Here is a 21843-nt window from a genome sequence, read left to right on the forward strand (position 1 = left end):
ATTATGACGAGATAAAATCTGATGCGGATAATTTGTTATTTCGCGAAAATTTATAAGGTTTGGAAACGAGTGTTTCAAAAGTGTGTCTCGCATTGTAGGTGGACTCAAGTCGGAAAGTGTTCTGAGGATAACGGTGCTCGACGCGAACGACAACGCTCCAAAGTTTATACGAATGGTGGTTCTGCCGGATCAAGGAGTGCGCGTATCGCACGATGCAAGTGAATCCGTCGAGGTAGAAGATGAGGAAGCACCTGAGACTATCAATGGCGGGCGACGTTCGCCGTTGCTGCTGGTGCCGGAGAACACGACGATTGGCGTGCCCATAATCCGCCTGCTGGCGAACGACAAGGACGAGGGTGCGAACGCGGCGATAACGTACAGTCTGAGCAACGAAACGACCTTGAACGGGGTGAGGTCCCGTCGTTACGACGTGACCAGCCGCCGTTACTTCCATCTCGATCCGCGCACGGCCGAGATATCTATCGCTCGAAATCTACCGCCGGAGAAAGATATCCGGCTGTTTGTCTTGGCGAGGGACTCGGACGGCCTCTCGGACAACATCACCGTCCGGATCCATGTGATGGATGTGAACGATCACGCGCCCGTCTTCGATAAGTCCTGGTACATCTTCGACTTGGCCGAAGGCACCTACAGCAATCACGCGGTTGGCGAAGTGCGAGCGTTTGATGCTGACTTTGGGGCGAATGCCAATCTCAGCTACGAGCTGATCACCAGCCACGAGGATTCGATACATACCGGCAACTCGTCGCGTTCGTTCCACGTAGATCCTCATGAGGGGATAATACGAGTGAGTGGTACTCTCGATCGCGAGAGAGCCGCGACTCACCGTCTTCTCGTAGTAGCGCACGATCAAGGCTCGCCGAGTCTGAGCTCGTCCGTGGAAGTGGAGATCAATGTGCTAGACGTGAACGACAACGCGCCGACGTTCCACGGCTACGACGAGCTAGAGAAAGAGGGCGATCGATTGCCGATCTACCGTGTTTCCGTTTTGGAGAACATTCCGATCGGCACGCAAGTGGCCAAGGTATACGCGAACGATAGCGATTTTGCTGGAAACGGAAATGGATTGATCCTGTTCGATCTAAGTTATCAGGATCGCGCGGAGAAGCAATACTTCGCAGTGGACAGCAAGGAAGGTATTATTGTGACCATTGCCAAGCTCGATTACGAGATTAGGAGCGATCATCGTTTGATCGTCACGGCGAGCGATCTAGGCTCGCCGGTCAGCCTGACTTCTTCGGCCGTGGTTCTCGTCACCGTGCTGAACGTCGATGACGACGAGGAAACGGACAACGAGGTGGCCAAGATGCCAAACTTCCGGCACCGTTATTATGAGATAGAAGTCGATGAAAACGTCTCCGTGCCGTTAATGATCGCGCAGCTCGATCTTGCCGACAATTATCACGGCGATCATATAAGATATAGCTTAGCGGCTGACGGTTCCGATGGCAGGGAGCATTTCTCGGTAGATTCGAAGAACGGTTCTTTATACTTGATGACGGAGACCGACCGGGAGATCAGAGATCGGTACGAGGCTAAAGTCAGAGTTGATCGATTGAAAATGGGCCGGGGCATGCCGGTGATGATTTATCCGGTCGTCGGGGAGAGACTGAACGGTCTGGCGCCTAACGAGGCTAGAGTGGTTGTCAGGATAAAGGACGTGAACGACAACGCGCCTAGATTCAAGTCGAGAGACAGACCTATCCTTGCCGCTATACCCACTACCGCTCATTACGGTTACGAGGTCGTCAAAGTGGAGGTACGTACACGCACACACACGCACAGCTACGCGACTAAAAGTCTGGTTTTAATCCATTTTGGTTTTTACGCCACCTCTTCCGCCTTCTTTCTATTCTTTCGTCTCTTTGGAGCGTCTCTCTTTCGAGCTTTATTCAATTTTCTGAAATGGCTTTTTCACATAAATGCCGTTGAGTCGTCTGAGCATTCTGTTAATTGCGATGTAATATTGTAGAATGCGCGTTAATGGAATGAGCGAACGTATCTCGAGCTTCCGTACGATTGAAAAGTCTTGATCGGTGTAAAGAAACTTTCACGAATTAAAGATCCCCGAGTGTCTGAGAATCATTCTATATCAGCTTTAATGTGGATAAAGTCGACGAGATTTATTTTGGCGCACTCTTGGCGGGGTTTCGCAGGCCGAGGATCCGGATCTGGGAATAAACGGCGAGATACGCTACCAAATTCTCGGTCGGGAGGACGCCCCACGTTTCGCCATTGACCCACTCAGCGGTCAAGTGCGATCCGTGGCGAGTTTTGGCCGCGACGCTGGTCGCGTCTTCGGTTTCGACGTCAAGGCCACCGACAGACAGGGCGCCGAGAACGGACGGAGCAGCATCGCCAATGTCTTTGTAAGTCTGTCGCGCATAGAGACTCAAAGATCCGAGTTTTTCAAAAATGGGGGAAGAAACTAAGTAAAAGACCGATATTTTTGGATAAAAAAAGAGCATTTTGTTGATAATTTTGAAAGATAGTGCCAGTTTTCTTCGAAAAAAAAAAGATATGGGAATTAAATTAATTTTGTTTACTGGATCAGTAATCAATTTCAATGGCTGTGCTCATTACTACTTCGCATTTGTTTAATCAGTTATCGAATATTTTAAAACAGATTAATTTTGATTTTTATAATTCAATGCTATTTTTTAATATCCTTTATTTTTAAAGTTTCATAAAAGTTAGAAGAAACTCTCTCTCTCGAGCATAGTAAAACTGTTGTTATTTTATGGATCCACAGGAGTGAGAATAACACAGGACACGGAATCTGATACATAATTTTAATAAATTTGATGCTCATTTTTCCAAATCGTGCATCAAAATTTAATAAATAAGCATCTCCTATAAATTTTCGAAAATATATATTCTGAGTAATTAATGGGGTGAAAAAAAAAAAACAGTTTTTCATCCAAAGTTTCTGTTTTTTTTTTTTTTTTTTAATACACTTTTAATCTCTAGTCGCACATATTCCACATCATCTATCTCCTTCTCACCTTCTCTCTCTCTCTCTCTCTCTCTCTCTCTCTCTTTCGCATATACACATGAGGTATATCTTAATTACTTGCCGTTGAAGATAGCGCTTGGGCTAATTTCCTGACAGGGAAATGGGATGTTTCGAAAGACGGAAACATCCTCCCTCTCCCTTTCTCACCATCTCATACGACAATCTGCTATCTGCTATGTATATCTCGTTATCGAATTCGTAGGTGTACGTGTTGGACGATCAGAAGCAAATCATCATGGTTATGGGACGGAAGCCTATCGAGATCGAGCCGGAGCTCGAGAACATCACCATGTAAGTATACGGGTGTGTATATTATCGCAAAGAATAGAATCACGAATTTGGGAATTGTAATCTTTCAGCGCGCTGCAGAATGTCACTGGTTTGGACGTGCGGGTAAGAAAACTGGAGCCCCACATCGAAAAGAACTTGATTGACACGGCCTCGTAAGTTGCCAATTCGCCGAGCGATTTTCATAAACGAATGATATCATTCAAATTGACACAATCGTTGGTTGAATTTTCGATATATTTAATTTTCAGCACCGACGTTTATTTGTACGCGATCGATCCACATCTGAACGTTATGGTGGACATGGATACTTTGAACAGGTAATTAATCGTATTATTAGTACGATTACATAATATTCAACAAGAATAACTTTCTTTCGAACTGTCACGAGGAGAAAAAAAAAATGAAATTATTCTCCATATATTTTTACATTGATTTCGAAAATGTTCTATTATATCGCAATTTCCAAAATCTTAGAATTTTAAAAAGGCTTTTTTATCGTATTACAATTACAATTACGACACATTATACGTATGTTAGAGAAGTTTAATTTTTTATTTTATTTAAAATTAATTATATTAATAGAATTTTTATTATTAATTCTCAAAAAGAATTTGTTACAAAAATATTATAATTAATGATAAGATTTCTGTAATTAAATATTGGAAATTAAGTCTACCATTAGGTATTCAATTGTTTATCCAAACAAGAGTTTTTAAAATTAAGAAATCGTCGGATTTCACAAAATTAAAAGGATTAAATTATGTAAAGGCTCCCAAGCTCCCCTTTATTGAATACAAATTTTATATTAAAATTAATTACAATATGATAGGCTTGATATAAGCCGTAAGTGAATAGAATTAATTACAACTTCTTACGATATAATAAACCCAACATTTGATCACAGAAATCTTATTAACTTTAATCGTCAGCAATAAATTTCTTTTGAGCATTGAAAGTTTTAAAATTATATATTTAATTTTAAACGAAGTACATAAAGCTTTGTTAGAATGTCATATTATACCGTAGCTAATATAATATTGTAATTTATGTTGACTATACTTTATTGACCACTTGATTCTAAAATCTTTTCCAATGCTATAACATTTTTAAGAATCATAAGGATTATTTTTTTTATCTTAACGTTCCATTTTGTTAGACTATTATATAAGAAATTTCAAATTTTGTTAATTAACTGGGAGTCGAGATCTTTTGTAAAAGTTTAATTAGATTACTCCATTCAACTCGATTCGTATCTCGTATATGAAATTTTAAGCCATTTATATTTTATACCAAGTTTATGAGGAAAAAAAAAAAAAAAAAAAACCTCGTATATATACGCGTGACTTTTTAGCGTCTTTAATACCAAGAAGGTGGACATAAAACGCGAGCTGGACGAGTTTCGCGTGCTGGAGATAGCCGGTAGCGCTCCTCGCAGAGGCAGTCAACGTTACTTGTTATCCACTCTCGAAGTGGCCGTCGTGGTGCTTGGCTGCGTCGTCTTCGTGGGCGCCCTCGTGACCGCCCTATGCGTCACCTGTGTCCGTCGCAATAAACGGTACGCGGAATACGATTTTGCACGCCCGTCATCTCGCCTAACGTCGACGCAACGTCATACATCTATGCTACCGTATTAACACCCGGACATGTCGGCTAAAGGATCCTCCCTCTCTCTTTCTCTCCCTCTGTTTCTCTCTCTTTTTTTTTCTTTTCTACTCTTGCTGACCGAAGGGATAGTATTTAATATTAACACTCATATCAATATACACGCTCTATCTAAATTTATGATGTAGCTTATAAATATTTGGAAAAATAACGGAACCTCAGGGTAGGATGAAAGGGATGGGATTCGAATCATATATGGTATATTGTGATCTCTTGCCATAAACTACTCTGGGTGCTACTCTGAACTGGGAGTCTCGAATTCCATTCATTAGTCGCAGACGACGTGACAAGGCCATGTTTTCGACTGTCAGCCCGGTCGGATTCGCTCTGACGGATCCTGCCGGCACTCTGCAGAAGCCGCCGCTCTTTCCCACCTTCGTCGACGGTCTTCATTACGACCCCGAGCCCTTTTGCTCCGAAGTGCCCAGGCGCCAGAGCATATGCGAGCACGGCGGTAGCTGCGTCCGCTTTCATACGTAAGTTCTGATCTGCTCGAGAAAGATTATTATTAGGTAATCGAGAAGCTTCGTGTGATTCGTACACAGGTACAGGCGCACAGTTGGAAAATTTGTGTTTTCCTGTTAAAAAAAAAATATGCCGGTTAAAATTTTTCTGTTAAGCATCTAACACATTCGTGTAATAATTTAACATATCGCTGTTGCGTTAATTGAATTTTAAATTGAATTGAAATGTTAAATTATTAAAATAGCTGAAAAAGTGTAAAAATAACACAATGCGCATCTATTTTTAATTTTACACAATAGATATGTTCTGTATTATTATTGACAGAATTTATATGTGTTAAAAATTTACAGAAAAAAAATGTTGATTTTATTCTACAATAGAAGCGAGAGTGACTAATAGACCGTCAATAATATTTTTCCAAGTTAACTTTATCATTAAAGATATGTTAATTTTATACAAAATTTATTTCAAATTACTTTGAAGTTTGCATTTATTTTATATTGAAATATTAACACAGTATATTGCAGTGTTACATTTAACATATCCATATTACGTTGAATTAACAGAAAAATTTATATGGAACCTTTGGAACATGTGATATCTGTCAAATTTAACACAAATTTTTCAACTGTGTCGTCTATTATAATTTATAAATTAATTTATATCTGAAGTATATGGCAAATAAAAGAAGCAGCTAATGCTTTTATACGTGAAACAATGAGAAGAAAAAGTACGTGTAATATTATTCCATAAAAAAAAATTGAGTTGATCTTGAAATTTCCAAAATGCCTCCACTTTTAAGACTATCGTATAATCTATCTAATCTCCTCGAAACAATTTAATCTCCATATGTGCTATTTTTTTTGTGTTTGCCATACTTTTAGAGATAAATGCATTTGTAGATTATGAGTTTATGTAGCCCATATGTGTGGTATAATTTATTTATAGATTAATGGATCACTCTGTATATGCAGAAGATATCTCTATATAAGTGCCGTTTGAAATAGCTGTTAAACGATAAAAGATACTAAAAAAACGTAACATTTTCTTTATTATTTTTATATAATATTATTATACGATAGAATAATGCGAAAAATAATAATAAAGAATCATCGTTTAATTAAAAAATTCTTAGGAAATTTACAATCAGGTATTGATGTAGCTGTCATTCTTCGCGATATTAAATATTAAATAAATTACAAAAATATTAAATATTTTTGTAATAAATCGAGCTTTTTTAAATTTGTATATTCAAATTTATTTAAAATTCAACGAAGAAGAAAATAATTTTTAAATTATAATTTATATAAAAATTTTATATATATTGTATAAAAGGCCTTATATATATAAATTTATACAAAAAGCCTAATATACATAAAAAATACGGCTGAACAATTTTTATAACTATAAGAATGGATAAAATATTGTCTCTTAATAGAGAAAGTTCTATCCAAATCAATTTTCGACTGATAATTAGAAGCGTATCGCGTTGACTCCTTCGCTTGCGAAGAAAAGCTTATTATTATTCGCTACATCGGAGAATTTCGGAGTATCTTATAATATATGGAGATCGGGCCGCGGACTATTTTCAGGATGGGCGGGGGCGGAAAACACGCGGTACGATCGACGGGTACCTTGAAAGGCCTCGAGGCATCTGCGACATCCTTACATTCCAGCGGTCAGGATTCCGGTATCGTGGCACGTACCTCCTGTCATTGCAGTCACTCGTCCAGTCCTTCGAGCGGCGAGAGCAGCAAGTAAGTAGGGCTTCCAATACGTTCCCCTCCCCTCAACTCGATTTCACCGATATTCGGATATCGTTCGAAATCGCGCGATAGATATTTGCCAAAAATATCGCAAAATTATAAAAAGCGTATTAAAAAAAAAATAAGGAAGAGAAACGTCGTTAATCCGGGATGATCTTACTATTGATTCAAAACGCAATTATCCTATTAATCGATCGAGTTCTCTCCCTGTTCTCCCCCATTGTCCGCGCAAAATCCTTCTTCTATTCTTTTTTAGCGGGTACGAGGATTCGCTCAAGTCCCTTCAGCGTCACGAGCGATGCAACGACGTTCCCCGCGGGGGGTCTCACGACACCTCGAGCGTGGTCGGCAGACGAGCAAAGCTGGCGGCGAAACGGCGACAGCGATTCCATTCATTCTCAAACGGCGAATCCGTTTACACCCACGAGATGACGTTGCAACGGGAACAGCATTGCTGTGCCGGTGGTACCGGTACCGAGAAGAGACGGCAAGCAGAGCATCGCCGCGCGCATTCCGAGGCGGAGAACAATATCACCGAGACGGTGATACATGAGCATCCCGGAACGGAGATCTCGTTAGCTGGCCCCCAAACGAACCCCACGTCGGCCACCCTTCACGGTAGGTCCGATATCGACGAAGCTAGGAGACGGAGCAGCTGGAATACATATAATTTCGGTGCAACATAATAAAAGGTATCCTTAATAGGACACATCTGTCAAAATTGAGCGGATAATCGCATTCGCAGGTACACCCAGAACCAGCCACATGCTCTATTAGCGGAGTCGATTTGTAAAAAACGGAGAAACATCTCCGAGGGGAGCGCGAGGATGACATGTAACGGCTGCAAGTTCTTTGTTTCTATTCGATAACGTTATTTTTCTTCGTAAATTTGGAATATAAATTGATTTTGTACCTTGTATATGCTCTCGTCACACACACTTGAAAAATTTGTGTTTTCTTGTTAAAAGATATCCCGATTAAAATTTTTGTGTTAAACATTTAACACATTCATGTGTTAATTGAAAACTGAAATGTTAAATTATTAGAATAATTAAAAAATAATTTTACACAATAAATATGTATTTGCGTATTATTAGTGACAGGATTCATCTGTTAAAATTTACAAAAAAAAAAAAAAAAATGTTGATATTTTATTCTACAGTAAGAGTGAGTGTGATTACAGATCATGAATAATATTTTTGCGAGTTAATTTCATTATTAAAAATATATTGATTTTGCACAAAATTATTTTCAAGTTTGCGTTTACTTTGTGTCAAAATATTAACGTAGATTAGCGTCACCATTTAATATATTTATATTATGTTAAATTGACAGAAAAATTTATATAGACAGTTTTGGGGGACGTAATATCTGTTAAATTTATTCACAAATTTTTCAACTGTGCAGCGTGTCATCTCGTTGCCAAAGTACAATATTTGCACGTCGTCGAATCGGAGAAAATCGCTCATTTCTGTAAATACACGACACCGTTTTCAATTTTTCATGTTACTCCTTTGATTAGATTAGACCGTGGCGCGGCAGTAACTATGTCGATTAAGATTATTTATAGCGCAAATATTAAAACGCAAAATACGAATGTTATCCATGTATAATATAAAGCATATACAATTTGTTGTAGATATATTTTGTGAATATGTCCATACTTTGATCGGTTATATTCTCGATTATGTTAGCTTCGATTTATTTAATATACACGTATATATAATTATTTAATATATATATATATACTTTTGTAAAATGTAATAAAATGTAACATATAATGTAATTTATATCCTATTTAAAACATTTCTTCTCTTATTTCTAATTTTTCAACAATATGTTGTAAATTGTTAATAAAGAAAAGAAATGTCCTCGGTACATCTATTCTCTCACTATTTAATCTGACTAAGAATGACTCATTAATTCACTAACGTTTTATTTTTAGGATAAAAGTTTTATGGATAAAATAATTTCGATAATAAATGATCTCTACTCTTGTGTGAATTTATAGAAATAAAAAATTGCGACTTCTTTTAATTTCAATATTAATGAAAACTCTCCGTTTAATGATTTCAGTAATACAATGTGAGATTCGGCGAAAGTAAAAACTATTGAGACAATTAATATCCTCAATGTCGTAATTATAACTTTTGGAATATACGTACTTATTATACGGGCGCAATCACGCCAGGTCCCGTCGTCAAAAGTGACCTTCGAAGACAACGTCGATATCTCGCAATTCCTCTCGAAGTTCTCCGACGGTCTGAGGAATGCCTTTACTTTGATTAAATCAACGTAGGTGTTTTAATTACGATAAATCAAATCGGCACGCGAGGGTGAGAGCATTATTAATCCCTTTTTTAAAGCCAGGGATATTCAAGGAACATTCGGATAAATTATTGAAAATGCTGCCAGAGCGAGAGAAAAAGAAAGAGAGAGCCTGTTCTTCTGATCGCCTTTTTATTATGATCGGCTGGTGGATGATGAACGATTGTCTATCCATTCTCGTTTTTAAATCGACGCGACAAAAACGAACGCTTTGTACCTCCCATGACAAGTAGACGCAATATCAGCTGTACAGGAAGGATGTTTTGTCGCAAGGACGTTTTTTCAGCAGTCTAAATATCGCGAATTTTTAACGCAATTACAGCATGCTTAATTACTTTTTCGAGGGAGATGATAAATAATAGGGGGATATATAATTGTTATTTTAATATAATCCTAATTAATTTGAAATTTTCATAAATATTACTTTCAGATTTTACATATATTTCAATAATCAATTTAATTTATTCGTGTCCTCGTGTGATGTTATTATACCATTATCGGGAAACGGTGACGATTAGATTCGACTATGGGACCCAGGGGGGGGGGGAGGGGGATACTTAAAGGAGTGCCTAACACGTTTGATAAACGAGTTTCAAGCGTCCCGATCGAGCCGAATTGAATCAAATTACGTCATCGATTATAGGATCTAGGCTGGCTTAAAAGGTCGCCGATTAACGACCTCGACCTCGGACCATGAGAACAACCGATGTGTCGAGAACACGCGCCGTGTTCCAGCCAGGATAGTAATCGCGAGATCGCGCGGAAATGGCAGCGTCGGGCAGGACTTCGCTTTCCCGGGCATACACACACACACACACACACACACACACACACACACAGAGGATTAAATATCTAATATTTCACTCAAGTATTTGAATAACGTTTGTAGGAGGCGAACTTGATAAGACGCGGCAATCAGTCAGTCGTCGGACAAGTTCGCGGCCTTCCGACCCCTTTCGTTTAACCGCGGTTTTAAAGTGAGTGGTCCCCCCTCTGTCACTTTTCCCGCCAACTGTCAATCCGCTCGGATCCCAAGGTGCGTCATAAATTGAAGATCGCGTCGATGAGAACGATGTGTCTTTAATTGAACTTTTCGCTGAGATTTCTCGAGGAAACCGTAAGCGAAAAATTCGAGCATCCTGTTATAATTTCGTCCGGTAATTCCGTCGCGGTGAAATTTATCGCTCCCCGTTGCTGCGAGAGAAGACCTCGTTCTCGTACGAGCACGCTCGTAGCATTAGTATCATTGTGCCGAGTAACCGGTAACCTGGGGGAACACGGTTGGCTGGGGAAACACGGAATATATGAACTCACGGAGACTCCTCGAGTATCGATCCGTGGGAAAAATTAACGACTTGTTTCGTGCTTCGGACGGCCAAGGCGGTCTAGTTCGCATATTCTAAACTCGAACTCGCCTCGTTATATCGCCACTAATATCGCCACCGGGATTATTACAGGGTCGCCGCGTACAACGTCTTGGGCTGACCTTGCCCCTAGCCTTTAAACCGTCCGTCGATTAAAGAAACCGTCGCATTTTCGCGCGACAGCAACACAATGGAGCTCGATTTTAGATCTAAGAAGGAAGGGGTGACTTTTGCCGGCCCGAGGCGAATCCGGAAGAGGAATGTCGACGCGACGGTTTAAAATTAGGCGAGAAATTCTTCGACGGTAGTTTTGCCACGGGCGATTAATTCGCGAATTCCCGCAATTTCGAAGTAATTGCGGGGTAGGAGGGGAGGGGAGGGGAGGGGGAGGCGAAATATAAAATCGCGAAGGACGTACGGGGGAAAAATGCGAGATGCTTAGGACGAGAACGACGAAGGGAGAGATAGAGAGAGAGGGAGAGAGGGAACATAACGATTCTCAAAGTGCAATTTCTCACTGATGGCGAGAGGGAAATTCGTGGAACGAGCGTTTCTCGATGAAAAAAGGAGAAAAAAAAGAAAAAGAAAACTCGCGCTTCTTCCCGTCTGCAAGTCACCTATATGCAGTTTATACTAACGAAGGGAGCGTCCTTGTCTCAATGTGTCGAGGGATGAGATCGTCGACGAGATCTGAACGTTTTCTTTTAAGATTTTCGTCGGAATAATAGCGAGGGGGAGGTAGACGAGAGTATACAGATCGCAGCGGGAGAAAGGAGAGGGAGCTAACGGAGCGAGACAATATCAATAACTCTCTCACTCTCTCTCTCTCTCTTTCTCTCTCCCTGCACTGCGTCTAAATGGTCAGAAAAATACCGAAAAATTTTAAGAAAGCGAGATGCTTTGTGCGTTAATGCGCTTTTATCGAATATAAATAATACCATTTTGGAAAGATGCGACTGGGATTATAGGGATATTTAAGATAATTGACAAGGTATGAGTAAAAAGTCATTGCGTACTTTTTGTATGTTTTTCAAAGTCATTTATTTATATAAAGAACAAAGATTAATCAATGATATATTTTCCGTTTTGTTCGATGATCTTTTTGCCATCTTTCGGTGAGCTTCATAATTCCCCGTTCGTAGAAGGATCTGTCTTTATTGGCGAAAAACTGAACAAGGTGCTGATTTACCGCCTCATCTGAATTTAACGTTATTTGACGAGTCGCCAAAGATGTGTGTGGTCTCGCGTTGTCGTGATGGAACACAACTCCTTTACGATTGACGAGCTCCGGACGTTTCTGGATGACAGATTCGTTCAAACTGTCCAATTGCCGACAGTACACATCCGAATTGATTGTTCGATTTCTTGGCAGGAGCTCAAAAAACACCACACCCTTCCAATCCCACCACACTGAGAGCATAACCTTCCTCTGATGAAGTTCTGCTTTTGAAGTCGTTTGAGGCGAATCATCACGTCGGGACCAAGACCGTTTGCGTTCCACATTGTTGTAAACAATCCGCTTCTCATCACCAGTTATCATTCGTTTCAAAAAAGGATCGTTTTCTTCACGTTTCATGAGCATATCGCAGATGTTTATACGCGCCGTCAAATGAACTTTTTTGAGTTTATGAGGAATCCAAATATCGAGCTTGCTTACGTATCCCAGCCTCTTTAGGTGAACGTGAACACTTTTTTGACTGATCTTCAATGTTTCTGCAATCTCTCGTGTCGTGTAACGTGGGTTTGACTTGATCAATGCCTTTATTTTGTCGTCATCAACCTCGGTGGGCCTTCCTGACCGAGGAGCATCTTTGAGATCAAAATCACCAGCGCGGAATTTCTTGAACCAGTTTTGGCACTGACGTTCTTGTAGAGCATCGTCACCGTAAACTTTACGCAATTTTTCACAAGCTTGACGCGGATTCTTCCCTTTACGGAAGTAAAATATGGCGAAAATGCACAGTTTGGTCTTTCATCTTCAACTTGTAAAATTTCCAAAACTCAACCAAATCGCTCAATTTTTTTTAGAATGAAGCTTAAACCGTCAGCTGTTAAACGATATATGACAAACATATGTGTGAATGACTCTAGTATTGCCAAAACTGAACTAATGCCATCTGTTGCAAAAATACGCAATGACTTTTTACTCAACCCAATATAATCATATTAATTGTGTTTCGGTAATCCCAAAACTCCTCTCTCTCTCTCTCTCTCTCTTTCTTTTTTCTGTCCCCTTGGTGAGACACACAATTCGACAATAAATTCAAACGACGCAGCCGGATTTCCAGTCCTCCGCTCTTAAGAGAAATTGGAGGATTCGCTCTCGCGTGCTCGCCGAATATTCGAAAACGCTTACGAATCCTGGATTCTAACCGAGCCCGCCAACGATGCAGTTTCCCATTGCGCCGAAATCCTTGCCGTATGCGATCGCGCTTGTGCAACGTTCCCGTTCGTCGACGAACGCGGTTCATCCCCGGACCGCGCGAGCTCCCGTTTAACGGCGGTAGTCGAAAAAAAAGGTCGATAGAGTCCGGGCGTGCATCAGCCCAGACAAAGTTGGACCAGGAGTCGGCGACGGAGCGGGATTTATGATTCCGGTCCCGAAGTTTCCGCGCTCGAGCTTTCCCTCCCCGCCCGATCGTTCCAAGCGCAGTCTTCGCGATACGGTCCGCAATCTTGTACTCGCGGATAAGAAGAGAAGGCAATCTCAGTCGCGCGGGACATGAGAATATAACAGGGCGGGATATAAAAGACGAGCTGTTTTGACGGGAGTTACGAAGCCCGATACGCAGAGGAGAATGGCAGTCGGCGTATTGTGATATTAGACATTGGTATTTTTCCCTCCCTCGCACTTCATTCTCGGAAGAACATTTTCTTTTATGATACGGTTGTATTAGGAATGCGATAGGACAAAGTACCAAGTAGCTATTTTGCTATAAACTTGATGTCTGAAACGCGAAGGCTGGGAGATTACCCGTTGCGATTTTTTGCAAATTCCCTTTTTTTTTTTTTTACGATGCACGCGATCGAGGGAGATTAATATTAAAAGAAATTTATAACAAGATTTGCAAAACGCGTTTTTTAATATCTTTTTATATTTTTATATCATACGCAATTTTTTATCTTATTATTATCTGTCTCATTATTTTGAGATTATTATGACAGAAATTTACGTTAATTTTTACACAAAGATTTATGTTAATCTAATTTATTTTAAAATTATAAAATAGGAACAAATGAATCAATTAAGGAGATTTTGGCTGTATAATAGTAGCAAAAAACTGTCAAAATAAAAAAAAAGAAAACATATTTTTTTACGTTTATACTGTTCGAAAAATCAAATAAGTAAATCCAGATTGTCAAAAGAATCAAAGTATCATAAAATAATATGATATTTAATGTCTTTGTATAAAAGAAAATAATTGTGATTAATATTTTTTTCTAATTTATGACAAAAACTTTTCATCGTGAATACCCTCTGAAAAATCAACTGCAAGAAACAAAAAAATCGAGTAGTTTACAGAAAGAGAGATGATATTTTTCTACAATTTTTAGTAAATAACTTTTAAACAAGCAAATGGATTTAAATCAAGCAATATTTATCAGAGTTTTCTTAATATATGTGAAAACTTTTATTCTGTTGGCAATGTTTTTTCCTTGTTAAATTTATCAAGAAATGACTATACAATACGCTATCTTCCATAAGAATCAATGTTAACTTTAAACTTGAATAATTTTCAAACCGTTAAGAGAATTGTGCTCAGGTTTTGCAGAAATACTCAGAAAAAATAGTAGAACAGTCTACAAAATTTTCATACATTTGTCAATGTTTCGACATATGAACACACATATCCTTAAAAAAAAAAAACTATTAATTTATACACAACCAAAACTTAATAAAGAGCGAAATTTTCTTCAGCGGATAAGTTTGTAAGTAATATCAGATATGACGAGACTTATAGAATAGAATTAAAAAAGAAGGAGGGACCGATCGAGATTCTAATTGAATTGCCGGCATTATTCCGATGTTGAAAGTATCGGGCGGAATTTTTTCAGCGATATTCGATCGACGGAATTCGATGACCACTGGTTGCGCGACGAGAGTAATGGCCGTCTGTAAGATTAGGGAGAGAATTTCGCCGAGCGTCCTCGAAATAAACGATTCAATTAACCGTTTAGCTGCCGCTTGGTTTCTAGAAACCGGAAATTCGGGCAATTTGCCCTGCTCATCGCGATCCTACGTAATCAGCGAAAGACGACTATGGTACGTGGGCGATGCGCTGCAAAAAGCACGTGTAAACGGCGAATCAAGCTGGAGGACAAAGATACAGAGACGGCGTGCCGCGAGATGGGGAAAGAGGAGAGAGAAAGGAGAGTGGCGATCGAAAGAATAGAAGAGGGAAGGAGATTAATCTCGATGCTACACATGGTTGTATATGGATGTACTTGCGCCAGTTGATCCATCGCGCTGATAGTAGAGCGACACATGCGAATGGATATATATGCCTCTATCCTTTCAAAATTTATGTCGCGATTAACATTTAGCGGTACGTCTTACGACGTCGTTCTTGAGTGATCGCGCAGATGCGTTTTCGCGCTAGTAAACACTTGGTTATTTTCGATCCGACGCAAAATGGAACCGCGCGGATAAATACGTGACTAAGAATAAAATACACTTTGATTGAATACAGAGTAATATGCGGACGCACACGCATATTAAAATATAGTTAAAAGTAAATATATTGAAGAAAAAGAGAGATATGCAAATTTTGAAAAAAAAAAAAAATATATATATATATATATATATACAGGGTGTCCCATTTTAAAGTACCCACTCAAATATCTCAGAAACACTGCGTTAAATCAAAAAATGTTTCAAACAAAAGTTGTGTGGCTTCGAGGGGGCCATAAGATGGTGACAATGATTTGACCTTGGAAAATCATTTAAAGGTCATGTGAAGGTCAACTTTAAAATCTTAAATAGGAACTCCCATTCTTTATTTAATATTCTTATAGCTGACATCGAGAGCTTTCCAAAACACTATAATAAGGTATTTTTTCATTAGGTACTGTTTGAGTTATTTTATATTTTATATAATCTGACATATTTTGATATAAAAAATAAAATATTTCGTAAAATATTCAGTTTTCGATAATTTTACCGTAATACTTCTATGTACAGAATAATAAGACAAATTAATTAGTGCCAAAACAAACAAATAATTGTTTAAAAAAATACATTGTAAATAATTTTCTTTAAAACAATTTTTTTTTATACTAATTGATTTGTCTCATTATTCTGTACATACAAGTATTACGGTAAGATTATCAAAAACTAAATATTTTACGAGATATTTAATTTTTTATATCAAAATATGTCAGATTAAAATAAAAAATAACTCAAAAAGTACTTAATAAAAAAATACTTTATTATAGTGTTTTGGAAAGCTCTCGATGTCAGCTACAAGAATACTAAATAAAAAATGGGGGTTTCTATTTAAGATTTTAAAGTTGACCTTCACATGACCTTCAAATGATTTTCCAAGGTCAAATCATTGTCGCCATCTTATGGACCCCTTGAAGCCACACAACTTTTGTTTGAAACATGTTTCGATTTAACGCAGTGTTTCTGAGATATTTGAGTGGGTCCTTTAAAATGGGACACCCTGTATATATATATTTTTTTTTTCAAAATTTGCATATCTCTCTTTTTCTTCAATATATTTACTTTTAACTATATTTTAATGTGCGTGTGCGTGCGCATATTACTCTGTATTCAATCAAAGTGTATATATATATGATACACACACACACACACAAACTTTAACTATAACTTTGTTATTCTCGATCAGATATCACAATAGATGCGCGTTTTATATATATGTATGTGTTTCTGATATCGGCAAAAATAGATGCCATTGTCAAAACTATCATGATTTATTGGCTAAAGTGTCAGATGCATTTGTTCGCTTGTCAAAATATCTTTTAGTTCTTTCTCGGGACACACAAGAAGCGTCATATTTCAAATGAAAGATAATTAAATGTTTTTATATTTAAAATTTAAATCACAAATAATATTATTAAGATGTTAAAGATAGAAGTATAATTTAAATATAGCATTTAAATATGGTTATTTTTTATTATTTGTAATAAATTTTAATAAACTTTGTTTGTCGATACATTTGTTTTATCTAGAAAAGCGAAAATTCTTGTCATTCAAAAGACAGATATTCAGCATGAGAAACTCATTGTCAGTCGAGGTTCTCCGAGATAAGAAACACCTGCTACAGAAATACTTGAGCACCAATGGGGCGAGCTTTGAAATTCCTTCAAAATTATGTAGTTTTGTTATCGCGTATACATATGTACGTCTTTTGAATGTCCCATTTACAAAACCGCGAGGTCTCTCTCTCTCTATCTCTCTCTTTGTCTCTTAACGATCTCATCATTTACATACATACCTATGTCCGCTCATGAGCAATAATATAGTCTGTAGTCAATACTTTCTCACCGCTATTATTCCCATTTTAAAAAAGATGCTCAACGTTTTGGAAAAATATTGAACTATCAATAATTTATTTATTCGGTAAATATGCATATTAGGTTACACCTCATCGATGACTTTGACCTTGACATATGTTGTCAAGGACATGAGTAACTAGTCATGTCCTTGTGTAACCTAATATGCATATTTACCGTTTATTCTTTTTATTAGTATTAGAGCTACAGAGAAATAAATCTCTTTAGTTAAAATTATTTTTATATTTTTCATTTGCACGTGATATATTTTAAACAAAGTGTACGTTGAAATATCAAGTATCAGATAAATATAAATATTGTTTAAAAATATATAAAATTAAATCGTTCAGAAATATATCTCAATTAAAATCATTGATTTAAGTCTTGAAAAATGAAACTACAAGGCGAGGGCATAAATAATATATAATTAGAAAAGTAAGGAATCATATACCTATGTAGGCTAACGTGAAACATTCGTACAAATATGTATTACGAAACGCGTCCCTTTCGAGTTATAGCGTGACTTTTAGTTTTTGGCGCAGACCTCTCGTTCGTACAGTGACACGGGACGCGTTTGTTGACAGCGTCAAAATTGTGTAAATGTAAATATGCTCTCCTTGCCAATTACAGTTTTAGTTTTGATTCTGACACGTCACAGGAAATTTTCAGCACGCGAGAGTTTTCGTGGAACATCCGGCCCCCTGCGATGCATCGATACCCGCAAAGGTCATTTTGTGTGCGAATGTCCTCTTGTAAAAGATTGATCGTCCCTTTATTATCTCCTTTTTCTTTCCAAATAGAGTTTGTTAGATCGCAACATTTATTTTGACTCTCCGCGCGATTCACATACACGAAATTTTATTTTCCTCCGCAATTATCGAAAAAAATATGCTTTTTTGGGCAAAGATATAAGCAACAATTAAATTAAAATTAAATCATAAAAATATAATCGTTGATTTAAAATCATATTTACAGATTTTCGGCAAGAGAGTATAGATATTTGAGATTCAAATATTTTTGTATTAGAGAATTTGATATTTTCTACGATCAAAGAATTCAGTTTTCTCCATCTTCATGCAATACGTTATCATATTTCACTGATGCATTTCTTAGCTATACAGTTTCAAGTTCAATAAAGCGTCGTCTACAATACGTGGAGTAAGCCGGGCGTAAGAAGTAAGAGTAGGTGTAAGAGGGCTACTTCCGGTTTAAGTGAGCTGGAGTAAGGGCGTAAAGAAACTAAATTATTTTTAATTCCTACTTCTACTACAGCTCTTTACGTTAAATCAGAGCGGCCAATCAGAGCGCAGGAGCAAAATGGTCACTCGAGAAGTACCGCTTGGTTAGGTTATGTTTTGTTACGTTTACTCTATCGTATTGTGGACGGAGTCCGCGTAAGCAGCTTACGCCAAAAATCTTACTCCTACTCCTACTCTCTTACTTCTACTCTTACTCATATTGTAGACGGGCCTTAAGTGTTGAACGATGTGTCACTTGCGGAAGAGAGTCTCGTCGGGGCGCCGAGTCGGCGATGCAAACGATGCAATGAAAAGAAGAGAAGAAGAGACAGGGGGTCCAATTTTTCCTGCCTTCTACCGCACCTTTCCGGAGGATAGTCTCGGTCGGATGGACCTTGACTAGACCACGGTGCTCTTCAATCCCTGTGTAAACATCGCGTATAAATCACGCCGCTACTATCATTTGATCAATGATCCGGTCGGAAGTGGCGGTGTCTCTGAATGGTTATCAGTTAGATTGCCTCGACAGGACACAAGGGGATGGACACGCGTTGGTCATCGTTCCATGCAAAGTGATCGCTTATATACGCCACCGGGAGCTTTCCAAGAGACACGCAAACACAATATCATATGATTAGTTGTTAAATAAAAAAATTTTAGGGTCTTAAAAAATTCCCTATTTAATAGCCAATCGCATGACATATTGTGTCTATTTGTGTTTTCTTGTTGGAAAACTTCTACCCATACACTCTCTTCCTCTATTTTCCGGTTTTGCTTGCCCTACGGGTACCTTATCTATCTACCTAGCAACCTACGGCTCGCGGCACGAGCATATCGCATGCGGGTGCATGTGCCGCTTGGATGTAACGCTTGCGCAGTTGTCGAGCATCGCGCCAGACAGCTCGCCTCGACGGGTGCATCTCGACGCGGCAGTCCGCGGTCGTCTCCTAAGGCGGGCTCATTTAGAGTCGCTCCAGCATCCGGCGTCCACGTCGCGCGGCAAATACATATTCCGAGTACACGTTCCTCTTCGATCGTACCTGCTCGTCGATCCATTTTTTTCGCCCCCTGGTCCTTCCCGCGTCTCGTCTTTCTCTTCCTGAGGTATTTACCGATCCACAATTTTTTTTCTCGATCTCTATCGCACCTCTTCGAATCGGAAGATAGCCTCGGTGGTGGAGTCGGATGGACTCTGGCGCACGTGTGGATCGCGCGCACAGTTGGACCACGCGTGTTCCCCAGCTTCCGCGTAAATCACGATCGCTTCTCTCGAAGTCGATGCTCTTCGTTACTCTTATTTTATCGATAACCCGGCCGTGCCGGAAATAGAGTCTCTCGCGTTTGCAGGTCAGATTGGCATCTCTTGTTGGCGGGGTCCCGAGTGCCTAGGGGGAAATCTAGAGAAGCTAGTCGAGTGAAACGAGGCGACGTCCGCCGCCTCGCGATCCGGGAAGGTTGCGTAGGCGTCGTGGTTGGTCGTCGGGGTCGTCGACACGACGGCGAGCGCGTCGAGGAGGAGAACGTGGGGGAGGAAGAGGAGAAGGAGGTGGACGACGACGGAGGAGGCTACGGTACGGCGCGCTAACGTTTCGACTAATGGTCGGAACGTCGATCCGTCACTTCACACTCAAGTTCCCGATGCTGCAGCCACCGTCTCCCCTCTTGGATATTGCGTCCCTGCGTTTACCGGACTCGGACGAGTTCGACGTTGACACGCGACGCAGGAGCAATAACGTGCCGGCCACGACGGCGATCGCGCCACCGGTTACCGGCACCCTGCCCATACGGAACGATCTCGGCGATTACCTCAACAGTCTCATCACGGAGGCGATCGCGACGACGAGTCCACGCGCGACCATGGACGATCATCACCAGGTCCAAGCCGGGCTGTTCAACGCCAGCGAGATCGCGAATATATCGGCCATCGGCGAGCACATGCCCGATCGGTTCTACAGGCATAGCATGGCCATGTCGGCGGTCTACTGCGTGGCGTATGTGGTCGTCTTCGTGGTCGGTCTCATCGGCAACAGTTTCGTCATCGCGGTCGTATACCGGTCTCCCCGCATGCGGACCGTCACGAATTTTTTCATCGTCAACCTTGCGGTGGCCGATGTGCTCGTGATCGTTTTCTGCCTGCCGGCCACGCTGATGAGTAACATCTTTGTCCGTAAGTACCAATCTTTCTCTTGCAAATCTAGAAATTCATTTATATAGAGCGATAAGGAGTAAACGATCAGATATCGTTTATTGCAATTATGCATCGGATTTCTATATCAATATATGTTTACATTATTCATTACGCTTATCAATACATCTAACCATTGCGGACCCATCATAACACGTACGAATCATCCTATCCTTACGCGAAGAATGTTCCTTCGTGTGTAACGAAAATATTTATGAGCTACCCTCCAGTATGCCGAGTGTACTCCACTTGGAGGAGGGCAAAGTCTCAAGGGCAATTAAGTTGTCATCATGATAGGCATAATCCGTACATTGTGATTAAATGTCGCAGTCTCCCTTTCGAGCGAAGGGAGCTGGTCTCGAGTCAGGGGGAAAAATGGTGCATTTCCTTCGTATTACCGAATCGATCCCTTTGCGTCTCCCTCCTCTCTCTCTCGTTCTTTCTGTCGGCTGTTATTCGCGCTCGAGGCAGGGCTCAAACACCATCCAATTCTTGGATAATAGTGTGGGATAATAGAGAGAGATAGAATGTTATAAGACGTGGCGTACGAAAATTGGACAAATTTCGTATAATTTTAAACGTTATATTTGGATTATAGTATTGACGATGTACCGAGAAATGAAGTATATACGGCCAAGTTGCGTGGCAGCGCAAACAGAACGTCAGACTTACGGCACCGATCGCAATTTGAGCAAACAAACGGGGCGTATTTGCATTTCCATGAACAGAATCACGCGGCTGGCGCTCGAGAGAACAAAAACAGATGTCTAGTGCCCCTCTTTAGAAAATCGTAACCGGTGTAACTCTTCGCCTGCGGTGCAAACCGTCTAACCGACTTGTACGTGTCGCCGGCTCGATACATCACGAGCCTGCGATTACGAGAATATCCAATTAATTTCGATTATAATCGCGCTGTAAGCACTATGAAAATTTACTTTTTTTTATCCGCTTTGGTTGAATCAGGCTGTAAAAAATTAATTACATTAAT

General features: G+C 39.7%; 2 protein-coding genes across 2 annotated transcripts in view; both read left to right on the forward strand.

Moving 5' to 3' along the window:
- Cad89d (cadherin 89D) overlaps window positions 1-8240 on the forward strand; it is a 46892-nt gene extending 38652 nt beyond the window's left edge. Inside the window, exons 13-22 of the mRNA XM_070304370.1 lie at window positions 99-1780; window positions 2178-2390; window positions 3240-3328; window positions 3397-3480; window positions 3577-3645; window positions 4680-4883; window positions 5263-5466; window positions 7048-7212; window positions 7478-7839; window positions 7967-8240. Of these exons, the coding sequence (XP_070160471.1) occupies window positions 99-1780; window positions 2178-2390; window positions 3240-3328; window positions 3397-3480; window positions 3577-3645; window positions 4680-4883; window positions 5263-5466; window positions 7048-7212; window positions 7478-7839; window positions 7967-7998 (3104 nt within the window). The 3' untranslated portion in view covers window positions 7999-8240. The remainder of the gene's footprint in view (window positions 1-98; window positions 1781-2177; window positions 2391-3239; window positions 3329-3396; window positions 3481-3576; window positions 3646-4679; window positions 4884-5262; window positions 5467-7047; window positions 7213-7477; window positions 7840-7966) is intronic.
- An 11382-nt stretch (window positions 8241-19622) lies between these two features.
- Window positions 19623-21843, forward strand: part of LOC138937928 (SIFamide receptor) — a 51158-nt gene continuing 48937 nt past the window's right edge. The window contains exon 1 of the mRNA XM_070304628.1: window positions 19623-20837. Within this exon, the coding sequence (XP_070160729.1) occupies window positions 20267-20837 (571 nt within the window). The 5' untranslated portion in view covers window positions 19623-20266. The remainder of the gene's footprint in view (window positions 20838-21843) is intronic.

Source organism: Polyergus mexicanus, unplaced genomic scaffold (genome assembly GCF_030449975.1).
Source record: "Polyergus mexicanus isolate NDT 795.1 unplaced genomic scaffold, iyPolMexi1.0 SCAF_11, whole genome shotgun sequence".
NCBI lineage: Eukaryota > Metazoa > Arthropoda > Insecta > Hymenoptera > Formicidae > Polyergus > Polyergus mexicanus.